Here is a 27,878-nt window from a genome sequence, read left to right as displayed (position 1 = left end):
AAGAGATAGGGTTTAGGAAGGCTAATCTAATCCTATGAACTCTGGAGACGGTATCAATTGGGTGCTCTCAAGAAACCAAACCTTGCTTCGCCACACTAGGGACGACTACACAAGGCCGGTGCAATCTTCAATGGGTTGTGCTTATGATCGAGATGTTGGGATGCACAAGGGATGGACTCAGGCTAACCTTGCACGGTAAGATGGAAATCATCCATTCACCAAAAGTATGAGTGGAGATACACCATTGATTGACACTTATCAAAATCCTTCATTCGAATTAACAACAACGAAAGCAAATCTAAATTAATTCTAACTAGGTGTTGAGGAAATTGAAACCATGCAAATCATTCAAACAATAGGGATTACAAAGCAGCGCACATGCAATATATTATCTGGAAATGACCTTACGCAACAATACATCAAAAACCTCACCCTCTTCAAATGAGAGGAGGCAACCTTATATAGTTTTTCAAAATAAATGAATGGCCGAGATCAAACAGTGATCAAGGGCCAAGATTGAAAGTCCTAAACCCTAATTAGGGTTTCCCAAAACACCATCAGTTCGAGTGAAGAAGAAAGTGACACGTGGCACAGCTGCTAATCTCACTGGGGTGAGCGCCTACTTTCCTCCTTCATAGATTCAATGTATCTGGACACAATGAGCTTGACCTCCTCCATGGTGACACTTGGCAAACTGCCAATATGGAAGTCGATGATGTCCACATCATCGGTACAGGTGGCAAGGATGCCTTCCCACTCAACTGCATAGGCAAGAAAACTTTCATCGATGAAGAGAAAGTTTGCAATCTTTGAAAGATCGCCCTTGTCAATCATCCCTGAATCCTTGAAGAAGCTTGACTGAATCCCGACTCTCAGGTTCTCTGCCTGCAAGTGTTTCTCCCTTATACTATCTTTCTTCCAAATCTCAGATGCTACACAAAACACTTTGCTCAAAATATCCTTGACACTCTCCTTTGTTTCAAAGCACTTGGTCTCGGATTTCTTCAAAACCTCAATCCGGGTAACCAAGGTGTAATACCAGGTGCTAAAGTCATACCTATCTCCAGTCTGTATGATACCTGCATCCACCAGACTTCTCTTGGACAAACCTCGGATAACCTTTAGATGAGGAAGTATTTCATCTTGAATCTCCTCCACGTCCTCCCAATTGGCGGCTAAATCCTGGATACGGTTGACAAGTGAAGAAGCCGACTCATGTGCTAACACTAAATTCTCTACTAGTATATCTGCACGTGCTGAGGCATCTGGAATCCATTCCTTAGCCTGTGTTAATGTACCCTTCATATCCTCATAATCCTTTATTGATCCCTGCTAAAGAGGTTGTGGCGGAGTAACCGGGATCTCACGGTTGAGTGGGCTGGTAAGATGGAGAACATACTTTCTCCACTGCTGGTTTTCTTCTTCGACCTTCTTCCTCTTTTCTTTCTTCTGGGCCAGACTTGTCTTCAAAGCGTTGCAAGAGTCGTCAAAATACTAGACCTCTTGGTCCTGGGTGGGCTTACCGCTTACCCAACTCTATGGTAGTGATCTCGTAATCATCCGCGGCGACATTGTCCCTAGTCTTTCCTTCTTTGGGCACCGCTATCTGGACTGTCTTGAACCTTGCATTGTCTCTCTGAATTAGGGAAAACTTTCTGGCGGGCTTGGGTGGTTTAGTTATAGTGGGCTCATTCACTTTCTCCAGAAATGCAGCAGTGACCTCTTCGGAACAAGCCTCCTTGGGGACCTGTTGTGACCATTTCACACATTGCCCCATTGCAAATGGGGACCCCTGCTTTTTGCTTTCTAGGGTTTGTTTTTTAGATCTTTTAGGGTTTTGTCTGTTAGCCTTTGCACTTTGAGTGTCGCCAAGGGGATCACCTGGATAGCAGGTTCTGCTTGAGTTAGGTCAAGTTGGTAAGTGATGAAGTTTGAAAGTCTTGATCTTGAAATTTGGCTAAGTCTGGAATGTCCTGATCCTGAAATTTGGCTAAGTTTGGAAAACTGAAAATCCTCCAAAAACTAGATTTTGCAATATAACTCCTGGAGGTCTGAAACCACTCTCAAACATCCTGAAAGTATATATGGAATATAACTTAAAGTATAAGAATCTTATACTTAAATGTTATATTCCATAAAATTGACGGAGAGTTCAAAAAGTCAAATTTCGCTCCTGACCCTTCCCGAGGGTCCAAAGCGAATTTCGCTCCTGACCCTCTCAGGAGGTCCAAAGCGAATCTCGCCCCTGACCCTTCCAGAGGGTCCAAGGCGAAAATCAACCTAGGACTCATTCCTGGCCTTATTTGACCAAATTTTGACTTGCGAGGCATTTTGAAGGAAAAGTTGGAAATGTTTGTAAACCTTAAAAAAATGATGGATTTTGGCCAAGATTAGGAATTTCGCCACTGACCCTTGCTGAGGGTCCAGAGTGAAAATCATCATAAACCTCATTTGCCACCTTGTTTGAGCTTGAAATCTTGTTCCTGGCTTTGAGAACGATCTTACCTTGCCCTGTGAAGTGATTTGAAACTAAGAGATTGAGCATTTTAGCCTAGATTGTGAATTTCACTCCTGACCCTTGCTGAGGGTCCAGAGCGAAAATCTTATTGGAGCTTATTTTTCGCTAATTTTGGCTAAATTGTGATGTGCAGGGTACCCTGGAAGGGCGATCGGACGTGACTTGATGCTTTTGAAGGTTTGAAGACATGAAAAAGGATGAATTTTGGAGACTAAAGGGAAAATCACTCCTGACCCTTGCTGAGGGCCCAGGGCGAAATTTTGATTTCCCTCATTTTGTAGTAGAAAGAGACCAAGTTTTGAGCATGAATGGAAAATGAATGACTTTCTCCACCCGCGTGAAAGAGTTTAGCTTGAAACAATGAAGGATCTTGTTGAAATCATCAAAATCGCTCCTGACCCTTGTTGAGGGTCCAGGGCGAAAAACCTTATGAGGGTCATTTCTAGCCTTGTTTGGTCGATTTGAGATGTCAAAGGCATGGTGGAGGATGAAGTGAGCATGATAAAGTATCCAGACTTGATGGAAGATGATGAGATGAAGGAGTTTTGCCCAAGAAGGGTAATTTCGCTCTTGACCCTCTCTGAGGGTCCAGAGCGAAATTATTTATATGCACATTTTTTGACTTTTCTTGGACATAAGAACCTATTCATAGCATGATGCAAGATGACATCTTCCTTAGCAAAGAGATCTTAAGATGAAAAGTGGAGTATTTTGGTCACAACTACAAAATTCGCTCCTGACCCTCTTTGAAGGCCCAGAGCGAAATTTTCAAAAGCACATTTTTCTTGCAAAGTCAAAATGTTTTTTATGATTGGAATGGATGAAAGGAAGCATGTCTTACCCATTGAATATAACTTGGACGATCAACAAAGAAGCAATCAAGCCAAAATTGAAAAATCGCTCCTGACCCTTGCTGAGGGCCTAGAGCGAATTTCCAAGGTTCTCTTCTTTTTGTGTGGAATTGAGACAAAATCTTGCTCGGATAGGAAGAGGACATGATGTTTTATGCCTTAGAGGCGATTTGAAGTCTAGAAGATGAAAAATATGCCTAAAACCAAAAAATTGCTCCTGACCCTTGCTGAGGGTCCAGTGCGAAAAACACCAAAATTGCACTTTTTCTCCCAAGTTGGATAGAGCAAAGTCTGGAAGCCAATGAGAAGATCTATTTGAAGTGTCTTGAAGAGATTTTGAACGTTGAAAAATGCTAATTTTGAGCAAAAAATGGAAAATCGCTCCTGACCCTTGCTGAGGGTCCAGGGCGAAATTTCCTCTAAAGACATCATTTCCTTCAAAATTGTCGATGAAGTAACTTGGTAGTGCAAGGAAATGGACTTTGGGAGTGGCATAGAGGGTTCGACGATCAAATTTAGGTGGATTACAACTTAAAATGAAAAAATTGCTCCTGACCCTTGGAGAGGGTCCAGGGCGAAATCTACATTTCCACTTATTTTTCTCATGCAAAATGTCAAAATTAGAAGTGCAACACCTTTAATTGGATATCAACTTACCCTCCAGGGGATTTTGGGAATCAAGGTGCGAAGTATTCAAGGCTAAAATTGGAAAATTGCTCCTGACCCTCAGAGAGGGTCCAGGGCGAAATCATCATGAAGGTTCATTAAGCCTTGTTTTAAAAATTGATATTCTCCAATTTGCATTAGATCGCCAAAATTGCTAAATTTGAGGCATTTGGAAAACTAAAATTAAATTCGCATTAAATTAAAGGCATTTTGGCCTTTAATAAATTAATTTTAAGCCTTGAGAAAATCGAAATATTACTTTGAAGGCATTTAAAATTAATTTTTTATTAAATTAAAATACAAATTGAGCACTCAAAAAACATAATTTTGCCTTTATAGGCAAGTCGGCCACCTTTTCAAGCAAATTTTATTTATTTTACCCCTCATTTGCTAGGTCGGCCTCATGGTAAATCAAGGTGAGCGCTCTATAAGAGAGGAGTGTTGTGGACAAGTTCAAATCGTTCATTCATCCCTTCTAAAGTGCGAAATTGAGGAGCAATTTGAGGAGCGAAATCCAGAAGATTGAAGGCGAAATTTTGCTAAGTGTGGAGACTAAGGAGGGTGAAATTATTTTGAAGACTAATGGAGGCGCAATTCATCCAAGAGAGGGCTATGATTTAAACTTTGCCTAGCAAAATCTATTTTTCTTGCATCATTTTCAAAAGGTCTTAGAGTTAAGTACTCAAGAGGAGGTATGGCGAAATTATCCTAATATCCTTGTTCAAGACTTGATTTTTGGGCACTTTTTTTAGGAAAGTCCAAGTATTGATTAATTAATTAGGAAATAATAACTCTAGATTTATCATGAAGTTTCCTAATTAATATCTTAAATCTTCCTTTTGAGTCTTATTTTCTACCCTTTAATGCTCAGGGACTAATTTTGAAATGTTGTGTAGGTATCAAGATGGCGACTCCTAAGGCCGGAAGATCTACAAGTCGGCAGGCTCTCATCAAAGAAGATCCGGTCCAGGACAAAGATGATCTCCTCCAGCTCAGTATCATCAAAGAAGATCAAGCAAGGATAAGGGTGACCTCCTCCAGTCCAGCATTCCAAGGCGAGGTACATCATCATCCTGCACACCAAAGGCAAAAGAAGTTAGAGCAAGGGTTCATTGAAGAAGCAAATAGTTTCAGAAGAGTTAATTAAAGCTAGCTTCTCAGCAACATCAAATTGGCATCAACCAAGTGTCAAAGGAGGTGGCATCCTAGTCATCGCTCCTCCAGTCGGATTGGTCCACCTCAGCATGTCCAGATTCAATGTACCTAACTCATGGGAGATGTCACAAACTTCGATGTACCTACCCCAGCTATCCATTGGTCGAATTTTCTAGAGAAGACATGTGTCCAATTAATACAATTATTTCATTGGTCAGAATTGAGTTTGTTGTAACAAACCCTAATTAGGGTTTTCATTGTAGAATCTTGGCCATTGATCTCAAATTGATCTTAGCCATTGAATTGTATTAAGGGCACTATATAAGCCCCGGCCCTTCATTTGTAAAGGCTAAGAGGGTGAATAGAAGGTAGTTAGTGAATAGAGAGTAGTTAGAAGGTGATTAGTCAGTTGATAGAATAGCAATTAGAGTAGAATAGGAGGACAAGGCAAGAAATTGTTGCCATTGATTGTAAACAAACTCCATTTTCATTGAAGTAATGGTGAAGTGTGTCGTTTCTTGCAATATGCATGGTTTCTTGTTGAATCTTCAATTCTAGATGTTAGATGATTAGATCGAATGAAGGAAATTGTTGAATGCACCTGTGTGGAATCCGTTTAACCCATACCACTAGCCTCTTACTGATTGTAAGGACGCCTAGTGTGGTCAACTGGAATGAAATGAGCTTAATCATAAGTCGTTACATGTCTATTGTTTCATGCATTTTCTTGAATGATGATCATTGTTAGATGGTGTACGATTTAAACATATTGGAAGCATCCCTTAGAAGATCGCACTGAGTTGGTATTGAATTGTTCAGCCTGATGGTGAGACCCAACCCAGTAGGAATCCACCTAGTCATTCATCCATCTTCTCGCATTCTAGGTAGTAGAGTAGACTTCCTGAACCTTGCATCTTTTGCCATTTGTTTGTCTTCCAGTCAGTTAGTAGGACTTGTGATTCCAGCAAATCAGACGTTTAGTAATCAAAGTGTAAGTCCCTTTGTGATTCCAGCAAATCACATCATACCACAGAGAGCTTATCCACACGTAGAGATCCTATAGCAAAGAACCTTGAAGTCATCCCGATTGATCCTTTCCGTGACATCTTCAGCATTCAGAGGCTTTATTCAAGAGAGGATAAGGTACCCTTTAGGTATTTTATTCTGTGTTTGGTCGTGTACAAAATACACATCAACAAGACCTTGGCCTTTATTCTTTCCCTCAACCAATCCGGAATGGTTGATTGCTCTACAATATTCCGGTCAAACTCATCATCTGCCTCTCCTGGGTTTGTTGGTATGCCATCCAAGAAGACTGTAGGTGCTTTAGCTTTCTTTCTGTCTGGACTTTGGACGACCTCTTCCACTACTTCCTTAACCGGATGAGAAGGCACTCTTACTTCATCATCAATCATGCAGATGTTCATCTCTTGCTACCCAATTGCATTTTGATCAGGCACAATGGAAGCAGCACTCAGGATGGAGTGGCCTTCGCTGGACTCCTTTCTTTCACCTACAACCCTTTTCCCTATGACCTTTGTGGAGCTTCCAACCAACTCCTTCCTCTTTCGAGACCCAACACTTTCTGGATTTCGGGCATCACCGGCAGAGGTACAAGGATTGATGGACAGAGTATCATCTACTCCCATCAATTCGTAGGTCAAGGTCACACCTTTGGCCTTTAATTGCCTTGTCTTTTCAGACGTCCACCACCTCGAATACTCAACCACCAATCTCATGAGGTGTGCTAGATCTGACTTCTCCCCCTCTGTCCAATCTATTAAAACCAGGGGTTCATTTTCATCTTTTCAAAGCCTGGCTGCTGAAGCTCTAAGCTTTCCTCCACTTGATCGGCAACTCTGGATACCTCTGTTGCTCTCACCATGCTCAAAGGAATTCTTGACCAGAATCTCTTCCTGATCTCGAAGCTATCGGCTGCATTAGCCCAGTAATCTTCTAGGTTTGGTCTATGCTCAAACGTTGTTCCTTCGACCTTCTTTATCCTGTGGAATGGATCGAAATTCCCTCTTGCCTTGTATTGATAGAAGGGATACCAAGCTAGCTCCTTCTCAGCGGTTGCAGCAGCTTGTGATGATGGACATGCTTCCAGCCCATTGCCAATTGTAAGTGAGGATGTTCTTGCCTTCTTTTGCTTATCCCTTTGAATCACTATATACTCCTCCAATTGTCTTACAACCTCGAGCAACACCACTCGGTTGGTAGGGTAAGCTGGAAGCTTGTATGGAGGTCCGGAGAATCCCTGAATTCGGAGGTAAGTGAACTTTGGATATTGGATGTACCAATATCCGAACCGATTGATGAAGTCCATAGACTCTTGAGAGAGTCTCTGGTGCAGCCCATTGCAGTGTCCGAGTGATGTGCATAAGGAAAGTATCATTCACTCTTTTGAAATAGAATTTCTCTTCCATGTGGAGCTGGGGATAGCAATCATACACTGGAAACTGGTTCTCCTTGTTCCCTACTTCTCCTCTACAAGTGAGACCTCTGTATCTATAGGTCCTGGCCAAGGAATAAAACAGGTAAGAACTCATGAAGAAAGTCCTATTCGTCTCCAAGTTCCTCAGCTGGCTGTCTAGGTTGTCGCTGATCATCCTGGCCCAATCTATCATTTTTACTCCATTGATTATTTCATTAATGAAATAATACATCCAGGGTTCGAATGGAGCTCCCTGAGGGTTTCCCATCATTCTATTGAGCAGGACATTCATGTCCCTAATGTCTTCATTGAAGTATGTTCACACTAGGCTCTTCCTCTGAAGTTTGGAGGTGCCCTTCCTTGGCTTGTCTAGCCAGGAATGGTTAACTATGGCATCATATTCCTCTAGGTGGTCCTGACACAGACCATCAGCTTCGTCCTTTGTCATATACACTATGTTGTGATACTTTGGGATCCTGAAGGCCTCTCAGATGGCCTCATCACTAATGTTCGCTAGTACCCTTCCATCAGGTGCAACAATGTCTTTATTGATGGGATTGTAATGTTTGGCACATTCAACTACTAGCTCATTGCATTGCATGGTGGGGAGGAAGCCAGCAGCATGCACAATGCCACTCTTCATCATCTTTCGCGCAATGGTGGTAGACAAGGTTGTCCAGACCAAACATTCGCTTCTTAAATTCCCTCAGATTGATGTGTCTGAGGTTGGTGTCGCTGATGTTCTTCCATTTTGAAGTCATCCTCGACTCCGGAGGAGCATCTTTATCCACTTGAAATTTCATAATGTCTAGGACCTGTAGACAAACAATGAAATTTCAAGTTAGAAAATAATTTGCAAAGTTTCGAAAATAACAGGGCTGCGAAATGGCTAAGTGTTGGAAATTTTTCATTTTTATTCCCCTACTTAGCCAAAAAAAATTTGAATTTTCACCTCAAAAACCCTCAATCTTAAGGCTGGTTGTGGATACCACCAAGTGTCAAAACTTTCAAAAAAATTCATACTTAGCCAAAAAAAAATTGAAAAATGATTTTCTTTCTCCAAAATTTTCGAAAAAATCATTTATTAAATTCTGGAAAATATTCAAAAAAAATCCATAAATCTGCATCATGAATTTAGTTTCACCTTCGAATGGGTAGAAGTAGGGCTAGAACTCTCTCAAGAACACTCAGAAAATTCAGAAAAGGTTAAATAATTCTTCCTCGTACTAGTTGCCCTCCTCCAAAAATCTGTGAAAATTTTGTCAAAAAAGTTATCCAACTTCCAGCAATATCAAAATTTTCTCGAGATGATCTTCAAACTGAAATACTTTACTAAGCTCTCCTTAGTAACTTCGAACTTCTTGGTGTAGAAATGAAGTTTATAATGAAGTATTTGTAAACAAGCTTAAATCCTCAAGTAGAAACCCTTAAAATCTTCCAACTCATACTTCCTAATTTTAACTTCATGTTTCCAAGTTTTAAGAAAATATCTCTTTTTTTTAAAAAACTTTCCATTTTGATTTAAGTTCGAAAATATCCAATAATCCTCCAATATTCTCTTTTAAAAAAACTTTCTATCTTGGTCTTCAAGTTCAAATCTTTATGGATCTTCCAATATCCCCTTTCAAAACTTTCTATTTTGTTTTTCAAGTTCGAAATCCTTATGGATTTTGATGACATCGCTCAACTTGTTGACTTTGTTTGACCCTTCATGTGTAGGCAGATTTTTATGATAACTCTCATCACCTTCTAATTTTGGCGGACTTCCCTTAGCTCTCCAAGGCATGGCGGACTTTGAGAAGGCCTCCATATGGCCTAGAGCGGAGTTTTGGAGGTCTCCATAGGGCGGACTTTAGAACACATCCCCTAGGGCGGACTTCTAAGACACCTCTTCAAGCATAGCGGACCTTGGGTGGAGTTTTGAAGGTCTTCCACATGGCTATGGCAGAGTTTGAAGGGCTCTCTTGATGAGCTTTCCAACATATGGCAGACTTTGGAAGGTGTTCCTACATGTCTTAGGTGGACTTTTGCTGACTTGACTACCAAGGCGAAGTTTAGACTAGGCCCTTGGCGGACTTTGGTGATATCTCCATACAAGGCGGAGTTTGGTGGCACCCCTTGGGCAGACTTTGGTGACTTCTCCACCAAGGCGGAGTTTGAACTATCTCCCCATGGCGGACTTTGGAGGGCTCTCTTGGTGACCTTCTATCCTAGGGTGGAGTTTAGAAGCACTCCCACATAGCCTAGGGCGGAGTTTAGAGGGTCCTCCTTCATGGTATGGCAGAGTTTGGAGGTGTTCCCACATGACCTCCCACACACACATGGCAAAGTTTAGGTGCCTCACACACATGGCATCATTTATACAAGGCTCAAGGCGGACTTTGGAGGGTCTTCTCTTCATGGCCTCTCGTATCATGGCGGAGTTTGAACCTGCAACAATACTTTAAAACCCTTGTTAGCCAGACATAGAAGAATTCTTAGAAAATTTTCAAAATTTCGTAGCTTAATCAAATTTAACCGGATTAACTTGAAATTTGAAATCCATGCCTAGGTGGATCATTTGAGGCATCACGCCCCCTAAAATGTAGGCTTTTGGCTTTTTAGGTCAAAACTTGGAATTTTTGAGTCCCAGTCGATGCTGGTCAGTGGTGTAAGTGCAAACCCTAGATTCCCATCCCAAAAAAGCAAAAAGCAGGTATCCCTAAAAAATAGGAAAAACTTTCTAAAAATAGCCATACCGGGGATCGGGCTGAAAATGCCAAAAACAAAACTTCCTAAAAAATAGGAAAAAGGCAAAAAAGCAAACTTTCTAAAAATAGGAAGTTGTCCAAATTCGTCCAAATCAATTGCGATCTTCGTCCTTTGGCCTTTCTAAGCACTCTGGTGGTGTTTGTATTCCAGAATCACATAATTTGCAAAAACTAACTTTCAATCATCAGGGCCCGAATTGTTCAAACTGGACAAGGCTTGGTGAAACTGAAACGGAAGGTCATAGGACACTAACAAAACCCTAGAAAACAGGAAAAGAGAGGGTCCCCATTTTCAATGGGGCGATGTGTGAAAAAAAAGGTCACAACAGGTTGTTGGGTGGTGGTTTCAGAAAAAGGCCAATTTTAATGACAAAAAGAGATTGGATAAGGGGAAGTGAAGGTCAAACTGGGAAGACAATGATCGTACAAGGATCACAGTATGAGAGTTGAATTCATTCCATACCTGAAGCACTGAATTGGCTGTACCTGTTGGACATGTTGGAATCTTGATTTATAATATTGTTGAGACTTGAGAGTAAAAATGTCATAGGCTGATCACCTGGACAGGTTAGTAGGATAGAATGCTATTGTAGTATTCTGCTGTAATGTCACATTATGTTCTCTGAATATTCCAGTATGTTTATGTAATCATTTTTTATTCAATTTTTGTAAAGAGCTGTCTGGTTCGTAACCCTTAACTGGGTTCATGAATTAGGAATGCAGCACAGTGAAACATGGTTTTTTTCCCAATGCAAAGGTGGGTGTAACCGCAAGATTCTCCATTCAATTAATCAGGAAGACTTTAAGAAATAACTTTCTTAGGTTGTTCCGTAGTTATGACAAAAAAGATAATGGTGAGTAAAGGGTATTAAAATCTTCCTAGGAAAAAGTCAAATTCTTATAAATAAATTGTAGGATGCCTGTGATCGATCTTAATTGTGAATTATGAATTTCAACGATGATTGTCAAGTTACACCAATAACCAGGGTTAAGATATGTTACGGGTGGATACATTCATATAAAATTTGAAAAAACAAAAAAGTTTGTGGTGTAGTCTTGTAGATGTTGAACTTCATTTGTTTCTCAGCTTTCTCTTTATATTAACAATTTCATATTTTATATCATTAGTATGTATAAGAAACATAATATTGGACAGCGGTACCATATTGAACTTTAATTCTCTTCTCAATTGTCAAAATTTTCATTTTTTAAAGATCATTAGTTATGTTCTTTCCTTTGCACTCTATATAGTTTTTCTTGTGTTATCCATACACTGCAACATTTGAATTGCTTTTGCTTTAGAAACATTTTAGTATTGATGTGATTTGGATAGAATAAACAGCTTCTCCGCTCATTTACTATCTATGGGGTGTTGAGCCCTATTCATAAAAAGTACTTATGAAGATATTAATGGCAAGGCTTGCAATTTTTCACGCACGCATCCCTGGTGTATTGACATGTCCCTGCTTCCAGGACGTTTTGGGGATGCGGGGATGTGTCAGGGATGTCCCCAGGCCATCTCCAAAAATTCAAAAACTTCTAGAAAAATTTCTGAAACACAGGGATGGGAAGCAAGGAAAAAGGGGATGGCCAACTGTCCCAAATTTTCCAACACAATTTTTAAGAAAAAACACAGAAATCAAAAAAGACAATAAATTAATCATGGGCCTTGTTGTGACCTTTTCACACATCGCCCCATTGCTAATGGGGACCCCCTCTTTTCTTACTTTCTGCTTTGTTAGGTTAGGGTTTTGGCTGCTTAGTGGGCAATTTTGTGTTTCCCGTGCCCGAGTCTTGGAGTTTTGATCATGCCTAGTGCTGTTTAGGGTTTTTGAAGTTATAGGATCAAGTTGCAAACATTGATATTTTAATGATCCTAAATTTTGTCTAAGTGTTGACCTTTTGAGCATTAACGTGTTTTTAAACACGCGCATCGGTGATTTTAAAGTGCCAAGGTATTCCCAGACCTTTTGGAGTTGTTTTCTCGCTCCTAAGGTATTATTTAAATTGATTTCGCACTTTATCCCGATAATTTCCTTGCGTTTCGCTCAATTTTTTGGAAAATTTGCCCAAGTCTAGTCTAATTTTGAAGTTTTTAAGCAATTTTGAGTGTTTAAAATGCCAAATTCCTAAGGGAATCCATATTCCAAGGGTCAGAAGGTCAAATTCCATGCTAGAGGTGCTTTTCCCCTCATATTCCAAACTACCCACTCTTTTCCCCCACTCAAAATCCACACTACACATAGGTTTCCCCTGAAATCCATACTGGCTATATGATTTTCCACCATTGTTTATCCATACCTGGTTCGATTTTCCCCTAGAAGTGCTAAAATTTGGCTAAGTGTCAGGATTTTTCCAGACTGCCATCGATTTTCCACCAGGAGTGCGGACTATAGTGCGGACAATGTTGAGGATGATTCCATGCCTAGGTCGATTTTCCACCAGGCTGTTTTGATACAAGTTCATGTGCATTTTTGTGCAGACTCTCAGTCCATACCAAAGAAACGGGACTCGGACTCGGCTCGGACTCGGCAAGGCCAACTCGGACTCGGACTCGGGACTCGGCGTCAAACTCGGCTCCAGACTCGGCTGGACTCGGGATAGTGAAAAACTCAAGAAATTTAGAGATTTTTAAATATTTAAAACTTGTTTCAGACACCCTTTATTGAATACACCTTAAAGACACAATAACATCATCAAACTCGGCTCATTTGATTACATACACAAGTATACATCAATCACATAAGCATAAACGCAAATTGTAGCTGAAGAAAATAACAAACATAGATATATAAATATTGTCAAATGTATACAATATTACAAAACTCATGTAATAAAAAATCCATGTCATCATATGATCATCATCAAATGTTTCATACAAATACCAAAGGTAAATACAACTACAAGTCTATGGCTCAGAGGAGCCTGCACCCTCCGGCCCCAGCCCCCTGCGAAGGCGTCTAAGGTAGGTCCTGGATGATTCGACTGCCATAGCCGCTCCCCGTGACACCATGCCATGCTCACCAACATCAAGAACATCCGTGTCACTATCTGCCTCTGAATCTCCTGTCTGTGCTCGTGCTCTCCGCTCCTCCTCTGCCATGGCTACGGTCTCAACCTCTATATCTACCTGGTCGATCCAATCAATGTCAGACTCGGAGGTTAAATTTTCTCTACTTCTATCGACGCAGTTTCCCCCATATTTTTTGACGGGGGTTTGGGGGCAGCACCCCCAAGGTGGGGTCAAGGGGCAGCGCCCCTTGCGCGCTCCCTGTCGCGATACAGGGCGAGGTCGAGGGGCAGCGCCCCGTGAGGCCAAAAAAACTTATTACAAGTCTGAATTAGGGTTTCTTTGAGAGTCTTCCTTAGGGCCTGGTTTTGCTCTTGTTGCTAATTGGGTCTTGCTTGGTGAGTGAGTATCATTCTTGAAGGTCCAAGCTAGGTCAAGTTGGTGAGTGATAAAGTCTGGAATGTCATCCTGATCTTCAAATGCCCTGAAATTTGGCTAAGTCTGGAATGTCCTGATCCTGAAATTTGACTAAGTCTGGAAAACTGAAGAATCCTCCAAAAACTAGATTTTGCAATATAACTCCTAGAGGCCCGAAACCACTCTCAAACATCCTGACAGTATATATGGAATATAACTTAAAGTATTCACTTATACTTAAATGTTATATTCCATAAAATAATCCTGACGGAGAGACCAAAATGTCAAATTTCGCCCTTCCAAAAAAACTTATTACTTTTTAAAAAAACTTTTTAAAATGTTTTTTTTTTTGTCATTTTATTAACCCAGCCAGTAGCCGAGTCTGGGGCTCAGGACTCGCCGAGTCTGGCGATTTTGAGCCAAAATCGCCAACTCGGCGAGTCTGGCGAGTTTACTCTCCAGACTCGGCCGAGTCCGAGTCCGAGCCCCTGGGACTCGTTTGGCCTGACTCGGACTCGGACTCGCCGAGTTTGGGCGATTTCGGGCGAGTCTCGTTTCTCTGGTCCATACCCAAGTCAATTTTCCACTGAGAGCAATTTGATGAGTTTTGAGTTCGGATTTTCATCCAGACTGAGGTCGAATTTCCACTAAGGAGTGTTTTTTGCAAGCAAAGTGAATTTGGAGTGTGGATTCCTTGTCCAGACTGCCATCGATTTTCCCCTAGAGTGTTTTATGTGTTTTTTGATGAAATTTTGCATGGATTTTTATCCAAGCTAAGATCGATTTTCCCTTGTGGGGAATTTTTGATGTTTTAAATGATTTTTAATGGGATTTTTTAATCCCAACCCATATCGATTTTCCCTTATTTTGATTTAAAATTGAAATATTTAATAAGTGAGCCCCATTTTAATTGTTTTTTAAATGATGATTGACGGTTATTTAAAATTTTAAAAACAAAATTAAATAACTTGCAATAAGCATTTAATCCTTTTAACCTTCTAGAAGCAAGTTGGTTTTTACCAAACAAGTATATATGCAAGTGTTTTATCCCAAATTGCTTGTGTGGTGAAAGTGAGAGGCAAAAGCAAGTATAAGAGAGGAGTCTCCAGCAATATTTTATTAAATCTGCCTAGTGTCTCCATGAAAGGCGATTTTTCTCTCTTATTGGTGGCGAATTTTGGCAAAGTGCTGAAGTGAAGTGTTTGATTGAGGATTTATTTCCTCTATTTTTCGAGCTTGGCAATCCATCCCATTGCTGCCATTGAAGACCATTTCCAGATTTTTTCGATTTTTCCAAGTTTGGTGATATTTGGTAGAAGATAGCGATTTTTAGTGTTTGGTGACTTTGGCGATTTTTGCCTCCATTGTTGCTTGATGTTCCAGACCTCCATTGTTGCAGATCTGAGCTGCATTGAAGACATTTTCAGAATTTCAAAAATGGCGCTATAGCTGGGAAAGTTCGATTTTTATTTTGCAAGTGTTGGGACCTTACTTTGGTGAATTCCATGCATGTTTGATGCCACCTTTGCCTCCCTACCTGTCATTTGCTTCAGATCTGAGTTTGCTTCAGATTTAGACCTCCATTGTTGGCTGTACATTCAATTTTCAGAACTTTTATTGCCCAACCAGCTGCAACTTCAGCGATTTACATTTGGAGAGTATTTGGAGGCATTTTGGAATCATTTTCAGACCATTAGAAGGATGTCTTAAGGTCTGCAACTGTGTTAATGGCTACTTGTCCTCAGAAATTTATCTTTTACCAGCCATGACTATGTTTCCAAAATTAATCATTTTCATCGTTGAGACTGATTTTTATCAAGTTTGTGCATATTTTTGAAGGATTGCAACATGTTTTTTGAAGTTAATTTATTAGTTGTAGGTTGTCTTCAAATTTGTTGACCTCCATTGTTGACTGCGGAAGGTATCTTGAGACCTACCTTGTGTGAAAACACAACTTTTCACACCTTTCCTAAGTCATCGTTGATCTGGTATACTCGTTTGCATTTTATTTTGCATATTTCTAAGCATAAAGAGGTATTAATGAATTTTATAGAGGGTTTCCATGCCCTAGCGTTGTCACACTTTGAATCTAATTGTCGAAATCTACAAAGAGTATGGATTATTCTCCCTACTTTATGCTCTAATTAGCTAAAATCTTTAGAAAGTCAGGAATTTTATCAAGAACATTATTTATTTTCCTAAGTCTAACTTCAAGCTTCGTACAGGTGCGATGTCAAAGTCCGGATTTAAGGAAAGGAAAGAACTACTGAAGATGCTAGAGACTGGATTTTATCCAGAGCTCAAGATTTCATCCAGATGGAAGGAGATCACAGATACAAACATGCATTTCCTAGACTTAGACCAAATGCGACAGCGAATGTTCGGAGTCGGAAATCAGGTTCCTTCCCCAGCATATGCAAACATTATGAAGAGTGGTATTTTTCATGCCGCTGGATTTCCACAGTGCATACAATGCAGTGAGCTTATCCTGGAGTGTGCACGATGTTATGGCCCGCTCACGCGAATGATCAAAACTCCTAAGGGCGTTGTTATTGCCTACCTTGCTGAGGTGTTCGGAATTCCACACGGAACAGACATGAAGGATGTGACCAAGGATGAATATACAGAAAGATACACGAAGAAGATGGGTGCATGCAAGAATATGATAAACAAAGAGTGGATGATTGAGCCTAGGTCTCATCATTCCAAGGCTCCCAAGACACTCATGTGCATAGACTTCAAAGAGGAGTATAGCGACTTGATATTCCTACTCAACAGAGTGATGGGGATGTCATAGGGAGCAATATTCGATGGATGAATGTTCTATTTCATCCAGAATTGTCTTAGAGGGACATTGGTAAATTGGTCTAAGATTATAAGCGACAATCTAGACTTTTAGCTGAGGAAAGTAGAGCGGTCCAAGTCATTCGCCATGACTTCTTACCTGGTATACCTGCTTGCATGGTTTGTTTCATACAGAGGATTGATATGTAAAGGTGAAGTCGGGAATGTGCAAGGACAATTCAAGAGTCATGAATGCTACCCCCAGTTGAGCATGTATAGAATTGAAGACTATAAGAGAGTGAATGACGTATTCACTATGTGCATCACACGGATGCTGCAAGGTGGAATCCACAGAAGATTGTCCAAGGAGGCAACAGAGCTAATAGAGAGATATGGATCGTGGTATATTCAGTTTCCCAGTTTCACGTACTTTAGGATTCATGGGTTTCAATCTGAACCCTACAGACTTCCTAGGTATCCGGCCGACAGAATGATCTTGTTGGAAGTGGTGAGACAACTTCTAGAGTTTGATGCCAAACAAAGAGAGAAGCATAGGATAGGCATGACATTCCCTATTTCAGTTGGGAAGATGTCAGAGGTTTGCCAGTCTGCCTTAGCCGCCAGCACTGCGAGTCGATTTGCTACACATATAAGAAAAGAGAAAGATTTGATCCAGATAAGAAAATTGGAAGGATCTGGGGAGAGAAGTTCATTCACAAAGTTGACATAGAAGATTATTGGGCCAACCTGATGGACGAGCAAACAGTGAAGAGACGAATGTGGTCTAGAATGTCAATGGATTTCATGAGGAAGTGTGGACTTTTTCTCATTCCTGATCAAGTGTTAGATAACAGAGATCATACGCATCCACAGTATGAGAGTGAAATGAAGAAGGCAATCCTATTGCCTAATTTGTCAGAGTCAGAAGAGATTGACCTAAATGTATTGATGAGAGAGGTCTTAATTTTCTCCCGTGCATGGGTAGATATACAGATAAATAAGCTAGTTGATATGGGTGTTCCCTTCACTTATGAAAGGATGAAGTCGGAAGAGTCTACTTCCAAGGATGATCAGAGGACTATCAATGATGTCAGGATTCATGCAGACAAAGAGAGTCAAGCTCCCAAGAGAAGGAAGAACACGCCAGTAGAAGTCAAGGCCAGAGGGAAGAAGATTGAGGAGGTGAAGAAGAAATGGAAGACTATCATTCCTCCACCTATCATTCCTTCACCACCTCTCAGTGTCTCATCAATCAAAGTGATTGAAGTAACAGAGCAGAACAAGGAGACCCAACAATGTTCCAACACAGTGATATTACCAGGGAATATTCAAGAGTTACATGCCATAGCGACATCTACACCTCCAAATGAGAATGATGATCAGTCGGGATCCCCTACTGTCCTTTTGCAAGTTAGTTTGGGAAATGAGGTATACGATTGGACCAGGAATAATCTTGATGATGATGATGATGATGATGTTATCTCGGCATTGAGAGGACATGATCGAGAAATGTGCCTCGATGACGGTATGGAGATGGCTGTTATTCTTGAATGGCTGATGAGAAGTATGGAGAAAAGTAAACAAATGATAGAGGTACAGCCTATTGACGACATTGATGACTACCTAGCTAGGAGTGCTAAGGAGAAAGAGCCCAAGAAAGCGGAGATTTTGTCGCATATAGCTAGAGATGAGACAGAAATGCAGATTGCGCAGATTGTTGTTCCTATTGTAGGTGTGACAACGGACATTGCTACTCCTATGGATTTCTAGATCACTTCAGTTGCCCTTGTTCGTACATCCAGAAAGCAAGAATTTCAAGAGGTTGGTGAAAACCTCAAGGCGATCAATGCAAGGTTAGACAGAGAGATTGTGGAGAAAGAAAGGTACAGAGAAGAGAATATCAGACTTAGAGAGTATATTGCAGGGATAAGGTGTGAAAATCCCACCCTTATTTCCCCTATTGCAGTTGACCATGGAATGCATTCACACTATGAGGCAGCGAGAGATACACTCTCGGAGGTAGAAAAGTGGATTGAGAATACAAGAAGGCAGACAGATGATTTCCTTACTCAGTTTGTCCATGCATATGATAGGACAACAAGGCTTGCATTTAGAATCCAGTATTTGGAGGGAGTTTGGGAAGAATTCCGACCTACTCAAAAGAAAACTATTCCACGCCTCCAGGCTTTGAAGAAGATTCCTAATTCCACCTTGGTCAGTGAGAACATTGTGCACAGTGGAGACAGATACAATTTCCATGGTTGGTATTGTTCATTAGCCATGAAGAAATCAACTTACGAGAACGCCCAGTCGAGTTGTATGGAGATGGAGGGATTGATTCAGGACATTCAAATGAAGATCCTTGTCTCGATTGAGGAATTATTGGGTGTTGATGTTAGTGACGCAAGTGGTTTACACTTAGCCGAATTAAGAGACAAGATGAAATTTATGTATTTTTGTCAGTTAGACTCTTTGAAGAAGAGTCAGATAGACGACTTGGTCTCTTTTTTTATTCATGTTCATAGTTCGCAGAAGCTCATGCCAGATTGGGAGAACACTTTGGATGCTTGCTCGGATTCACTAGACGTGATTGATTTACAACAAAATACCTTGCCTAGCATTTCCATGGAGGAGTTTTCTTGGAGTATGCTAGGAGAGAGAGAGATGCAAGGAGGAATCTTCTAAAAGATTCCCTATTTGATGACTAGGTATCTTTTTATTGGGCCATATGTAGGTGGCGCCATTTTTTATGTAAACCCTAATTAGGGCAATTCTAGGGTTTTGTTGGCATGATCTCGCCCGTTGATCTTGTATCAATCTGGGCCATCCATTTTGTAAGATACTCTATATATGCCTCCTTGTCTCTCATTTGTAAGGGAGAGTTTTTGTAGAATTGTTGGTATATGTTGCAGCTATTTGAATCATAATCATTGTTCAATTGTTGGTGATTTTGCTCTTCAAGTGGTCTTTGCATTCATAGTTCTCAATTCCTCCAAGTTAGATTATAATTTATTTTCATGTATGTTAGATTGAGTGAAAGATTTGTTGAATATATTTGTGTGGAATCCTTAATCCATATCACTAGCCTCTTGCTGCTGGTACGTGCGCCTTGTGTGGTCAACTGGAGATTTGAGTAAGCTTAACTTCAACTATTCCGCGTCCCTTGACAAGCATCAACTTGGATGGTGTCAACGTTTGATGGTGATAGCCTGAAAATCCTTAAGTATACCTTAGATGATTGCACTAAGCCTGTGTCAATACCTATTTGTGAGACCTTGCCTAGTTTGATTCCACTAGATCTGTTCATCATTTCCTACATTCCTGGGCTTAGAATAGATTTCCTGAACCCTATTCCTTTTGCCCATTTTTTTAGTAAGTAAACCCTATTCCTTTTGCCCATTTTTTTAGTAAGTAAATCCAGAGCCATATTGATAAATCTTAAGTTGTCAGTACACCTACTCCACATCTTCATGATAATCCAAACATTTGCGTAAGTCCCCAAGTGAACACAGCAATTCACATCGACCATTGAGTTACCCACTCGTCAAGACCTGACATGTAGAAACCTTGGAATCATTTTAGTTGATCTCATTCTTAGCATCTGAGGTGATTTTGTTCAAGAGAGGATAAATTACCTTGGTATTTTATTCTGAAATGTTATGTGCATAAAACACACATCAACAGGCCCCCATAGCCCAGGTTGCGCTAAATTGGAATAACAACCTCATTTTAGTGCTATTTGATTTCATTTTCATATAATTCAATTTTGGTGGTTTATGCAGCAAGCTGTGGCATGGTAAATAATTTTGGGCATTGAGGCTGCTCTCTGATTTTAGCTTCTATTGTGCCTGAGATTTAAAAACATAAGCATTGACCATTACTCCATGCTATCCCTTTTATTTGCATGAAACATTCTGGTAATCAGTTTTGAAGCAAATGCTTTTGTATCTCTCGACATACAAGATGTTATGCAATGCTAATCAAGTTTCCACATCTATTGGATTCTTGATTTAGATCAAGATGTCCATAGTAAGTCATTCTACTCAACTAGAATATCATGTGATATTTAGATAGTGGCATGTTTGTTATTATTACAACACTTATTTTTCATAGCCTTTGCACTTGAATAGGTTGTAAACCTATAGACACAAATGCACTTCAAAGTTCAAACTTGGAGGTTAAAGGGTTATTTTATAGCATTCGCATGCATGAATGGCAGGTTAAACTTCATAATTCAAGGCATCCTTTTATTGTTGGATTTGTGAATGTTATCATATGAATATTTAAAATTTCCCTATTTTTTACATTGCCATCCCCTTTGCCGTCCCCTGCCGTCCCTAAAAATGGCCTGAAAAATCAGAGACCATGAAACTCATCCTCCCCATCCCCTGCTATCCCTGTCCTGGAAACTTGGGGTAACATTGCAAAACACATGATTAGTGAATTTATATGCCCTGGATACACCTTTGTCTTTTCAGATACAACCTGGATAACTGCAATCATCTGGGTATAGTGTGAATATTTTGTAAACGGAGATGTTATATGCAAATATGAATATGTTATGCTCAACCTGTACTATCTACTAACTTAGAACTTATATATACTGTTCTTTGATGAACATAGTTCATTTTGTTCATAAAATACTAAATGATCTGTCTAATGCAGTCAACCAAGGAATCGGTAGAATTGGAATTTCGTCATCAAGTTTCATTGCTTATCCAACCAATGCTTCAGGTACACTGACATCTATACCAGTGTTTTTGTTGACATGAATTCTCATTTTAGGTGTTCTCATAGTATAAGTGCAATACTTATATTCATAATCCATTGATTGCAGGCAATAGATGCAGCTTTGGCACATCATGAAGCAGAACTACAAAGGAAATCTGCCAAAAGTGCCCCAAAGGTCAATGGAGTAATTTAGTATGATTCTTGCTCTGGATTTGAGAAATTTGTCCTCACATCCATTGCAATTTTAATTTGTTAGCATTTAATCGCACCCCCTCTCTGTCACCTGCTTGTTCTTAACTGTTAATTCATTTGTTTCTCATCTATTAGTATGATATTTCAACTGCTCATCCTTGTAGAAAGATGAACTATGTTCTCGGAAGAAACTTCTGCAGCTTGTAGCTAAAATTTTGGGCTGTTCATATTGCAATGCCTTTTTAATTTGAGAGATCAATCCTCCAAACTGGCCTGAGTCTTGGTATCCTTCACTTTATAGTTTATACCATTTTTATATTTTAGTGTGGAGGAATTTCTTTTTGGTGATTAAATGTCAAATGCAGTGGGGAAATTAATGCCATTGCGATTTTGTGGGATATCACTTATCCAATGCTATTGATAGCATTTATTTCCAATTGTCATTTTGTAATTTAATTTACTAGGGTTCTCAATATATATTTTTTTATCTAGTTTCATCGAAAAACATTTTCAGTGTAAAATAAGCTCATTATATAAAATGAAAACTTAATTTAAGCAATGTTGTCTAGATCCCTGCTACGGATCATACAAAACAATAGTAGAAAAAATAATCCTCTGATGCATATCATAAAAATACTATATTCAGAAAATTAAGTCTAGATGACCAGGAAAATTTGGAAATAAAGACAATATTTTGAGCATTGTTATTGAATGTGTCTGGTATTAATGCCATTTACATTGAAGAGCTTATTTTGATTACCTATTTGTGCCAAGGCTTGAGGCATAGATAATATATGTATGGAAGGTAATTTGAACAGTATTTGCATAATCAATTTTTCTGAGTGTTCCTTTGCATGATCAATTTTTCTGAGTGTTCCTTGCAAACATGCGAATTAGAGAGAGAATTCTGAAATTGCAGTTAATCAATTTATTAATGTCAATGCATTTGTTGACTCTCACAATTAGTCCTCCGTGAGAGCATCTGGTACATTCTTGTAATGCCCCCTCCCTAGGTGATAGGCAGTTGAGCAGGGATTGGCCTATCATTGGGTTCCCGTAGGTCAGTGGACTGGAAAGGGGACCCATGCTAAGGCTTGTGGAGCTATGCAAGGGCTTTATAAGCCATTCTGTTTAGGAGACTAGGAGATGGTTTGAAAGGCATTCCGAATCATTCCAAATGGTTTGAGACGGTTTCCTAAATTTTAGGAAGGGGTCCTATTTTTTTAGGAGGGGATTGGTCGTGACCCTGCTATATTCCTTGGACTGGTGGCAACACTTTGTTTTCAGTTTGGAGTTCAGGTGATGGGTTTCTGAGAATAAATGGAATACTAAAGTTATGACTTTAATATTTTAATTAAATTAATAAAGTTACTTTACTTTATTTTAATAAAGTAACAAATAAGTGGGCCACCATGGGTAATGATGCCTAGGAAGGCTTAATTAAGTTGTTTTTTAAACAACTTGGTAGAAATAAAAATGTGACTTTATAAAATAATAAAATATTAATAAGAGCCCCCCACATGACACACACCCCTAGGTGTCAAGGTTGTTTTAAAAGGCGGTTATGTGTTTTATGATGAATAAGACCCTCAAAGGGATTGAACTCTCTAGGAAAGAGTTATATTTAAATAAACTTTATTAAAATTAAGCCAAGGAGCCCTAAAGTGATCGATTAGGGTTCAGAGTAAATAAAAGAACATTTGGAGGCTTCATTTCGAGATTCAATCATTCATTTTACAACATCAAATTGGGAATTGAGCTCTGAGGAATAGTTTCAACAATAGAACAAACTTTTGGGAACAAAAACTCCTTGGAGATTCATGAATTGGACGGAAACTCAATTCACAGTGTATGGAAATCCACATAGGGTTTCCATTTGTGCATCATTAGATATTTTCAGTTTGATATTTCTAGGTTTCATTCATTTTCATGGCACCTAGGGTTTGATGCATTAGAAATCAAAATTACTTATCATTTTGGCGCCACCTAAAGGTCGATTTGATATTGTTTGGTTGCCATTTTCATTAGGGTTTCAAATAAAATTGATTGTTGCAGTATTGGATCAATCTGGGCAGATTTGTAGTGGTTTCTAGAATTCAATTCTAGTCATACTCTTACCTAAGGCAGCCGTACCTCTCTACTGGCATGTCGTACCATGAAGAGCTTGCTTGGGATTTGGTGAAGGGTTTCATTATCAGAATTCATATCAGTTGTTTGATCTCCATTGGATGCCAAAATAAGTTGTTGGATTAGTTCTTTATGCATGTTGAAGAATACCAATTTTTTATATTGATTTTGCCTACAAGTCCAGGTGTGGGGTTTGATATTTGCAATGTTGTTTCAGATCTTGTTTTCATAATTATTGCTAACTAGAATAATGCCTGATCTGGCAAAATTTGGTGCATCTCTCTTGTATTTCTTATGGCTTCATCAATAAATCTTGCGAAGGGGTTGACTACTAGAATTTCGGGTGTGAGATTGTGTTGTTTGGTGTTTCCTAGTCTTAAAATCAAATTTATGTATTTGCTGCCCTTAAAATCAAAACTCATAAATTTATATCAGTTCATTATATTTTTACCAATTGGGTTCAAGGGAATTGTTTATTTGGCATGTGTTTCTTGTTAAAACTTTGTTCAATCATTGGCATCTAAAACTCAATAAAAAACACTTAAGAACTATTCCAAAACCTTCAATCAGCAAATGTAAAAAATCAGAAAAATTAGATCAAATTTGGTTGGGGATCTTTCAGTGGTATTAGAGCTATGATATTGCCAACCTCAGGGAATTTTGATCATTTCTATCCTAAAAGGATTAAACCATACAAATATTATACTTGCAAGAGAGCACAAGTGGAATTAGATTTTGATACAGGTTTACAATTGTTGCAGATATGGGTGATATGCAAGGTGGTACTAGGAGTCCTTAGCAGAGGGAGAGACAAAATTTGTAGGAAGACCCTGATTGGGAGTTATTTAGAACTCTCAATAATACCCAACCACAAATTGCATGGGCATTAGAGCGAATAAGTGGAACCCTTGGTAGATTGGACATGGACCGACCTAGGGATAGGCGTGGTAGACATGACAAGGATAATAAGGTTTGTTTCAAATGTAGGTAGTTGTGGGAGTAGTAGAGCTTCTTCATCAATAGATAGTGTTCTTGGTTCTCCTAGGCGTGATAGGACTCATACATAGACTACAAACAAGCCCATGCAGCCTCATTTTCCTCCTAGAGATGAGCTACCACCAGTTGACCCACTTGACAGCGGTGGTGGCTAATGATGAGTGGGCATGCCTTCCACATGTTAGGGATGCTTTCCCTCTACAATAGTATTGTCTACAATGCAAAGACAGTCCGAGGGCCAAGGGTGATAGATGGCCTAGACACCAGTGGAGTGGTGACCTCAAGCGAATAACTATTAAGTTTGTGTTATCTTCCTTTGATGGTAGCAGGAAGATTAGTGCATGAGCTTGGGTGCACAAACTTGACATCTACCTTTCATTTAAGCTGATGCTTGAGGACAAGGCTATTGAGTTTGAAGTACTACGTTTGGATGGCGTGGCTTGTGATTGGTGGATGGTTTGGCTACCCAAAACCATGGACTCGGTTCATTCTTATGAGTTTACTGAGCAGTTGATTGCCATATTTGATTGTAACGATGTTGAGTTGTACTACAAGGATTTAGCATTGTTGTGACAAACTAGACATGTTGAAACTTATATTAATTAGCTTCAACGCATTGCCATTCTAGTTCCTGAGATGCCTGATAGACGTGTAGTGATTTTGTTCATTGAGGGTTTACAGGATATGTTACGGGGTTTGGTCAAGGCTCTTAAGCCTAGGATTTTATATGAGGCTATTTAGACTACCTTAGACCTTGATACTTCACCACCACCCACTTCTTATCAGTAGAATAAGAAGTTTTATGAAGGCTCCAAGCTTCTTCAAAAGTCTTCTACACAGCACCAGAGTGCACCATCCCCTCCCAGGATGGATCAAGAGACACGTAATGAGTTGAGGAGGAAGAAGTTATGCTTCTCGTGTAAGGAACCTTGAGAGATTGGACATCAATGCCTTGAGAAAGGCAAGGCGCGTCTCATTAAGGTTCATTCAGATGTGGATGATGAGCATATTTAGGATACAGATTCTGAGGGCAACAATGGTGAGGTTGAGAAAGATATTCCACGGGTGGAGCTTGGAGTGAAAGATAAACTGGCCACGTCCAATGTAATCATTGCCTCACTCTCAGGAGTCCTTAGATATCATCCCTTTCACGTGAAGGGAGTGATTAAGGGACAACTTGTGATTTGCTTTGTTGACAGTGGTGCTACGCACAATTTTGTTGATGAGGGATTGGTTGCTAGGCGTAGATTGCGGGCAGAGGATATCCTTGGTTTCAGTGTGACAGTAGTAGATGGATTTTCTATGAGGTGCACCAAGAGAGTTCCATAGCTTAGCATACAGATGAGAGATTACACCTTGACGGATGATTTCTATGTTGTAGGTCTCAGTGAGATTGATGCAGTGTTGGGCATCTAGTGGTTGCAGTCTCTTGGCAGATATATGCAAGATTTTAGGAGTATGGAATTGGAGTTTATGGCTAAGGGTAAGAAGGTTGTGCTGAAGGCGTTGCCACATGGTGGGCCTGTGGTAGTTTCAGCACGTAGGATGTATTCTTCCTTCACCCATTATGGTGACAACAACATAAGATCTTCCATTGATGTGGGCATAAGCCACATAAGATCTATTTTTTTGTATTCTAGCATGGCTGACATGGAAAAGACATAGGACATATGCAATAAGTAGAGACAAAGAGATAAACAAGCTAAGATTGTGGCTCAAAAAGCCAAGTTCCACCTTCAACATGTTCGTCACATTAACCATTTTTTTGATGGTGAGAGACATGAGTTGCCTAATCCAGAGTTTCTAGTTGAGATGGTAATTCTCATGCTGGTGGTTGTGATTTGGTTGATGACTCTCTTAGCGGGTCAGTCACTCAAGAGTTGTCTGTGTTGAGTAGTGAGTTTGTCACCTATTTCTCTTGATATGACAGTGATATCTTTGTTGATTGGTGACCCCATATTCTTCAATTCCTTTTGGACTAGTGGATGTCCTAATTGGAATCATATAGCACTTCCTAATTTTGCATTGACTACATCAACGATTTAGTCTAGGAATGTTGAGGGGTATTTATTTTGGATATTCTTTGATTGGCATTGGTTTGATGACATGTTTGATATTATCTCTGTTGCTGATCAGAGTTATGACACCAAGGTTTGGTGACCATTTGTATTGGTTATTTGGCATAGGGCAGTTCATCTTCATGTTGTCTTGATGTCCTATATTTATTGATGGTTACTTTAAGGTAATTGGTTGACAAACTTCTTCTTCATCTCTTGCAGCAAGTTCTACATTTTGATATGAGATCCAGGTATTGATTGGTCATCTGCATGGATTCCATGTTGTTGCTTCACAGATTGTAGTGTATGGTGTTTTTATCAGAGTGGAGCAGGGGGTTGCTTAGTGTTGCTTGAGGGCAAGCAATTCTGAGAAGGGAGGATTGTAATGTCCCCTCCTTAGGTGACAGATAGTTGAGTAGGGATTTGCTTGTCATTGAGTTCTCGTAGGCCAGTGGAGTGGAAAGGGGACCCATACTAAGGCTTGTGGAGCTACGCAAAGGCTTTATATGCCATTTTGGATAGTCTAAGGCAGTCTCCTAAATTTTTGGAGGATCCCTATTTTTTAGGACACTGGGAAATGGTTTGGGAGGCATTGAGTCATTCTGGATGGTTTGAGACCATTTCCTAAATTTTAGGAGGGGTCCTCTTTTTTAAGAGGGAACTAGTAGTGACCCTACTATATTTAGACATCATCCTTGGACTAACGAAAGCACTTAGTTTTCAGTTTGGAGTTCAGGTGATGAATTTCTGAGAATAAATGGAATATTAAAATTATGACATATTTTAATTAAATTAATAAAATTACTTTATATTATTTTAATAAAGTAACAAATAAGTGGGCCACCATGGGTAATGATGCCTTGGAAGACTTAATTAAGTTGTTTTTAAAACAACTTAGTAAAAATAAAAAGGTGACTTTATAAAATAATAAAATATTAATAAGTTCTCCATGGCATGGACCCCTGGGTGTGATAAGGTTGTTTTAAAAGGTGGTCATGTGTTTTATGATGAATAAGACCCTCAAAGGGATCGAACTCTCTAAGAGAGAGAGAGATATTTAAATAAACTTTATTAAAATTAAGCCAAGGAACACTAAAGTGATCGATTAACGTTTGGAGTCAATAAAAGAGCATTTGGAGGCCTCATTTCAGGATTCAAGCATTCATTTTTCAATAGCAAATTGGGAA

The 27,878-nt window shown here is 39.6% G+C and overlaps 1 protein-coding gene across 2 annotated transcripts in view; it reads left to right on the top strand.

Annotated features, from left to right (window-relative positions):
- The window catches only part of LOC131046017 (general transcription and DNA repair factor IIH subunit TFB1-3), a 255,073-nt gene extending 233,055 nt beyond the window's left edge, over positions 1 to 22,018 (top strand). For both annotated transcript variants that reach the window (XM_057979650.2, XM_057979649.2), the window contains exons 22-23: positions 21,254 to 21,322; positions 21,426 to 22,018. In XM_057979650.2, the coding sequence (XP_057835633.1) occupies positions 21,254 to 21,322; positions 21,426 to 21,512 (156 nt within the window). In that variant the 3' untranslated portion in view covers positions 21,513 to 22,018. The remainder of the gene's footprint in view (positions 1 to 21,253; positions 21,323 to 21,425) is intronic.
- Positions 22,019 to 27,878: the final 5,860 nt, after the last annotated feature.

This window comes from Cryptomeria japonica, chromosome 3 (assembly GCF_030272615.1).
Source record: "Cryptomeria japonica chromosome 3, Sugi_1.0, whole genome shotgun sequence".
NCBI lineage: Eukaryota > Viridiplantae > Streptophyta > Pinopsida > Cupressales > Cupressaceae > Cryptomeria > Cryptomeria japonica.
This window is presented reverse-complemented; position numbering and strand designations above follow the sequence as displayed.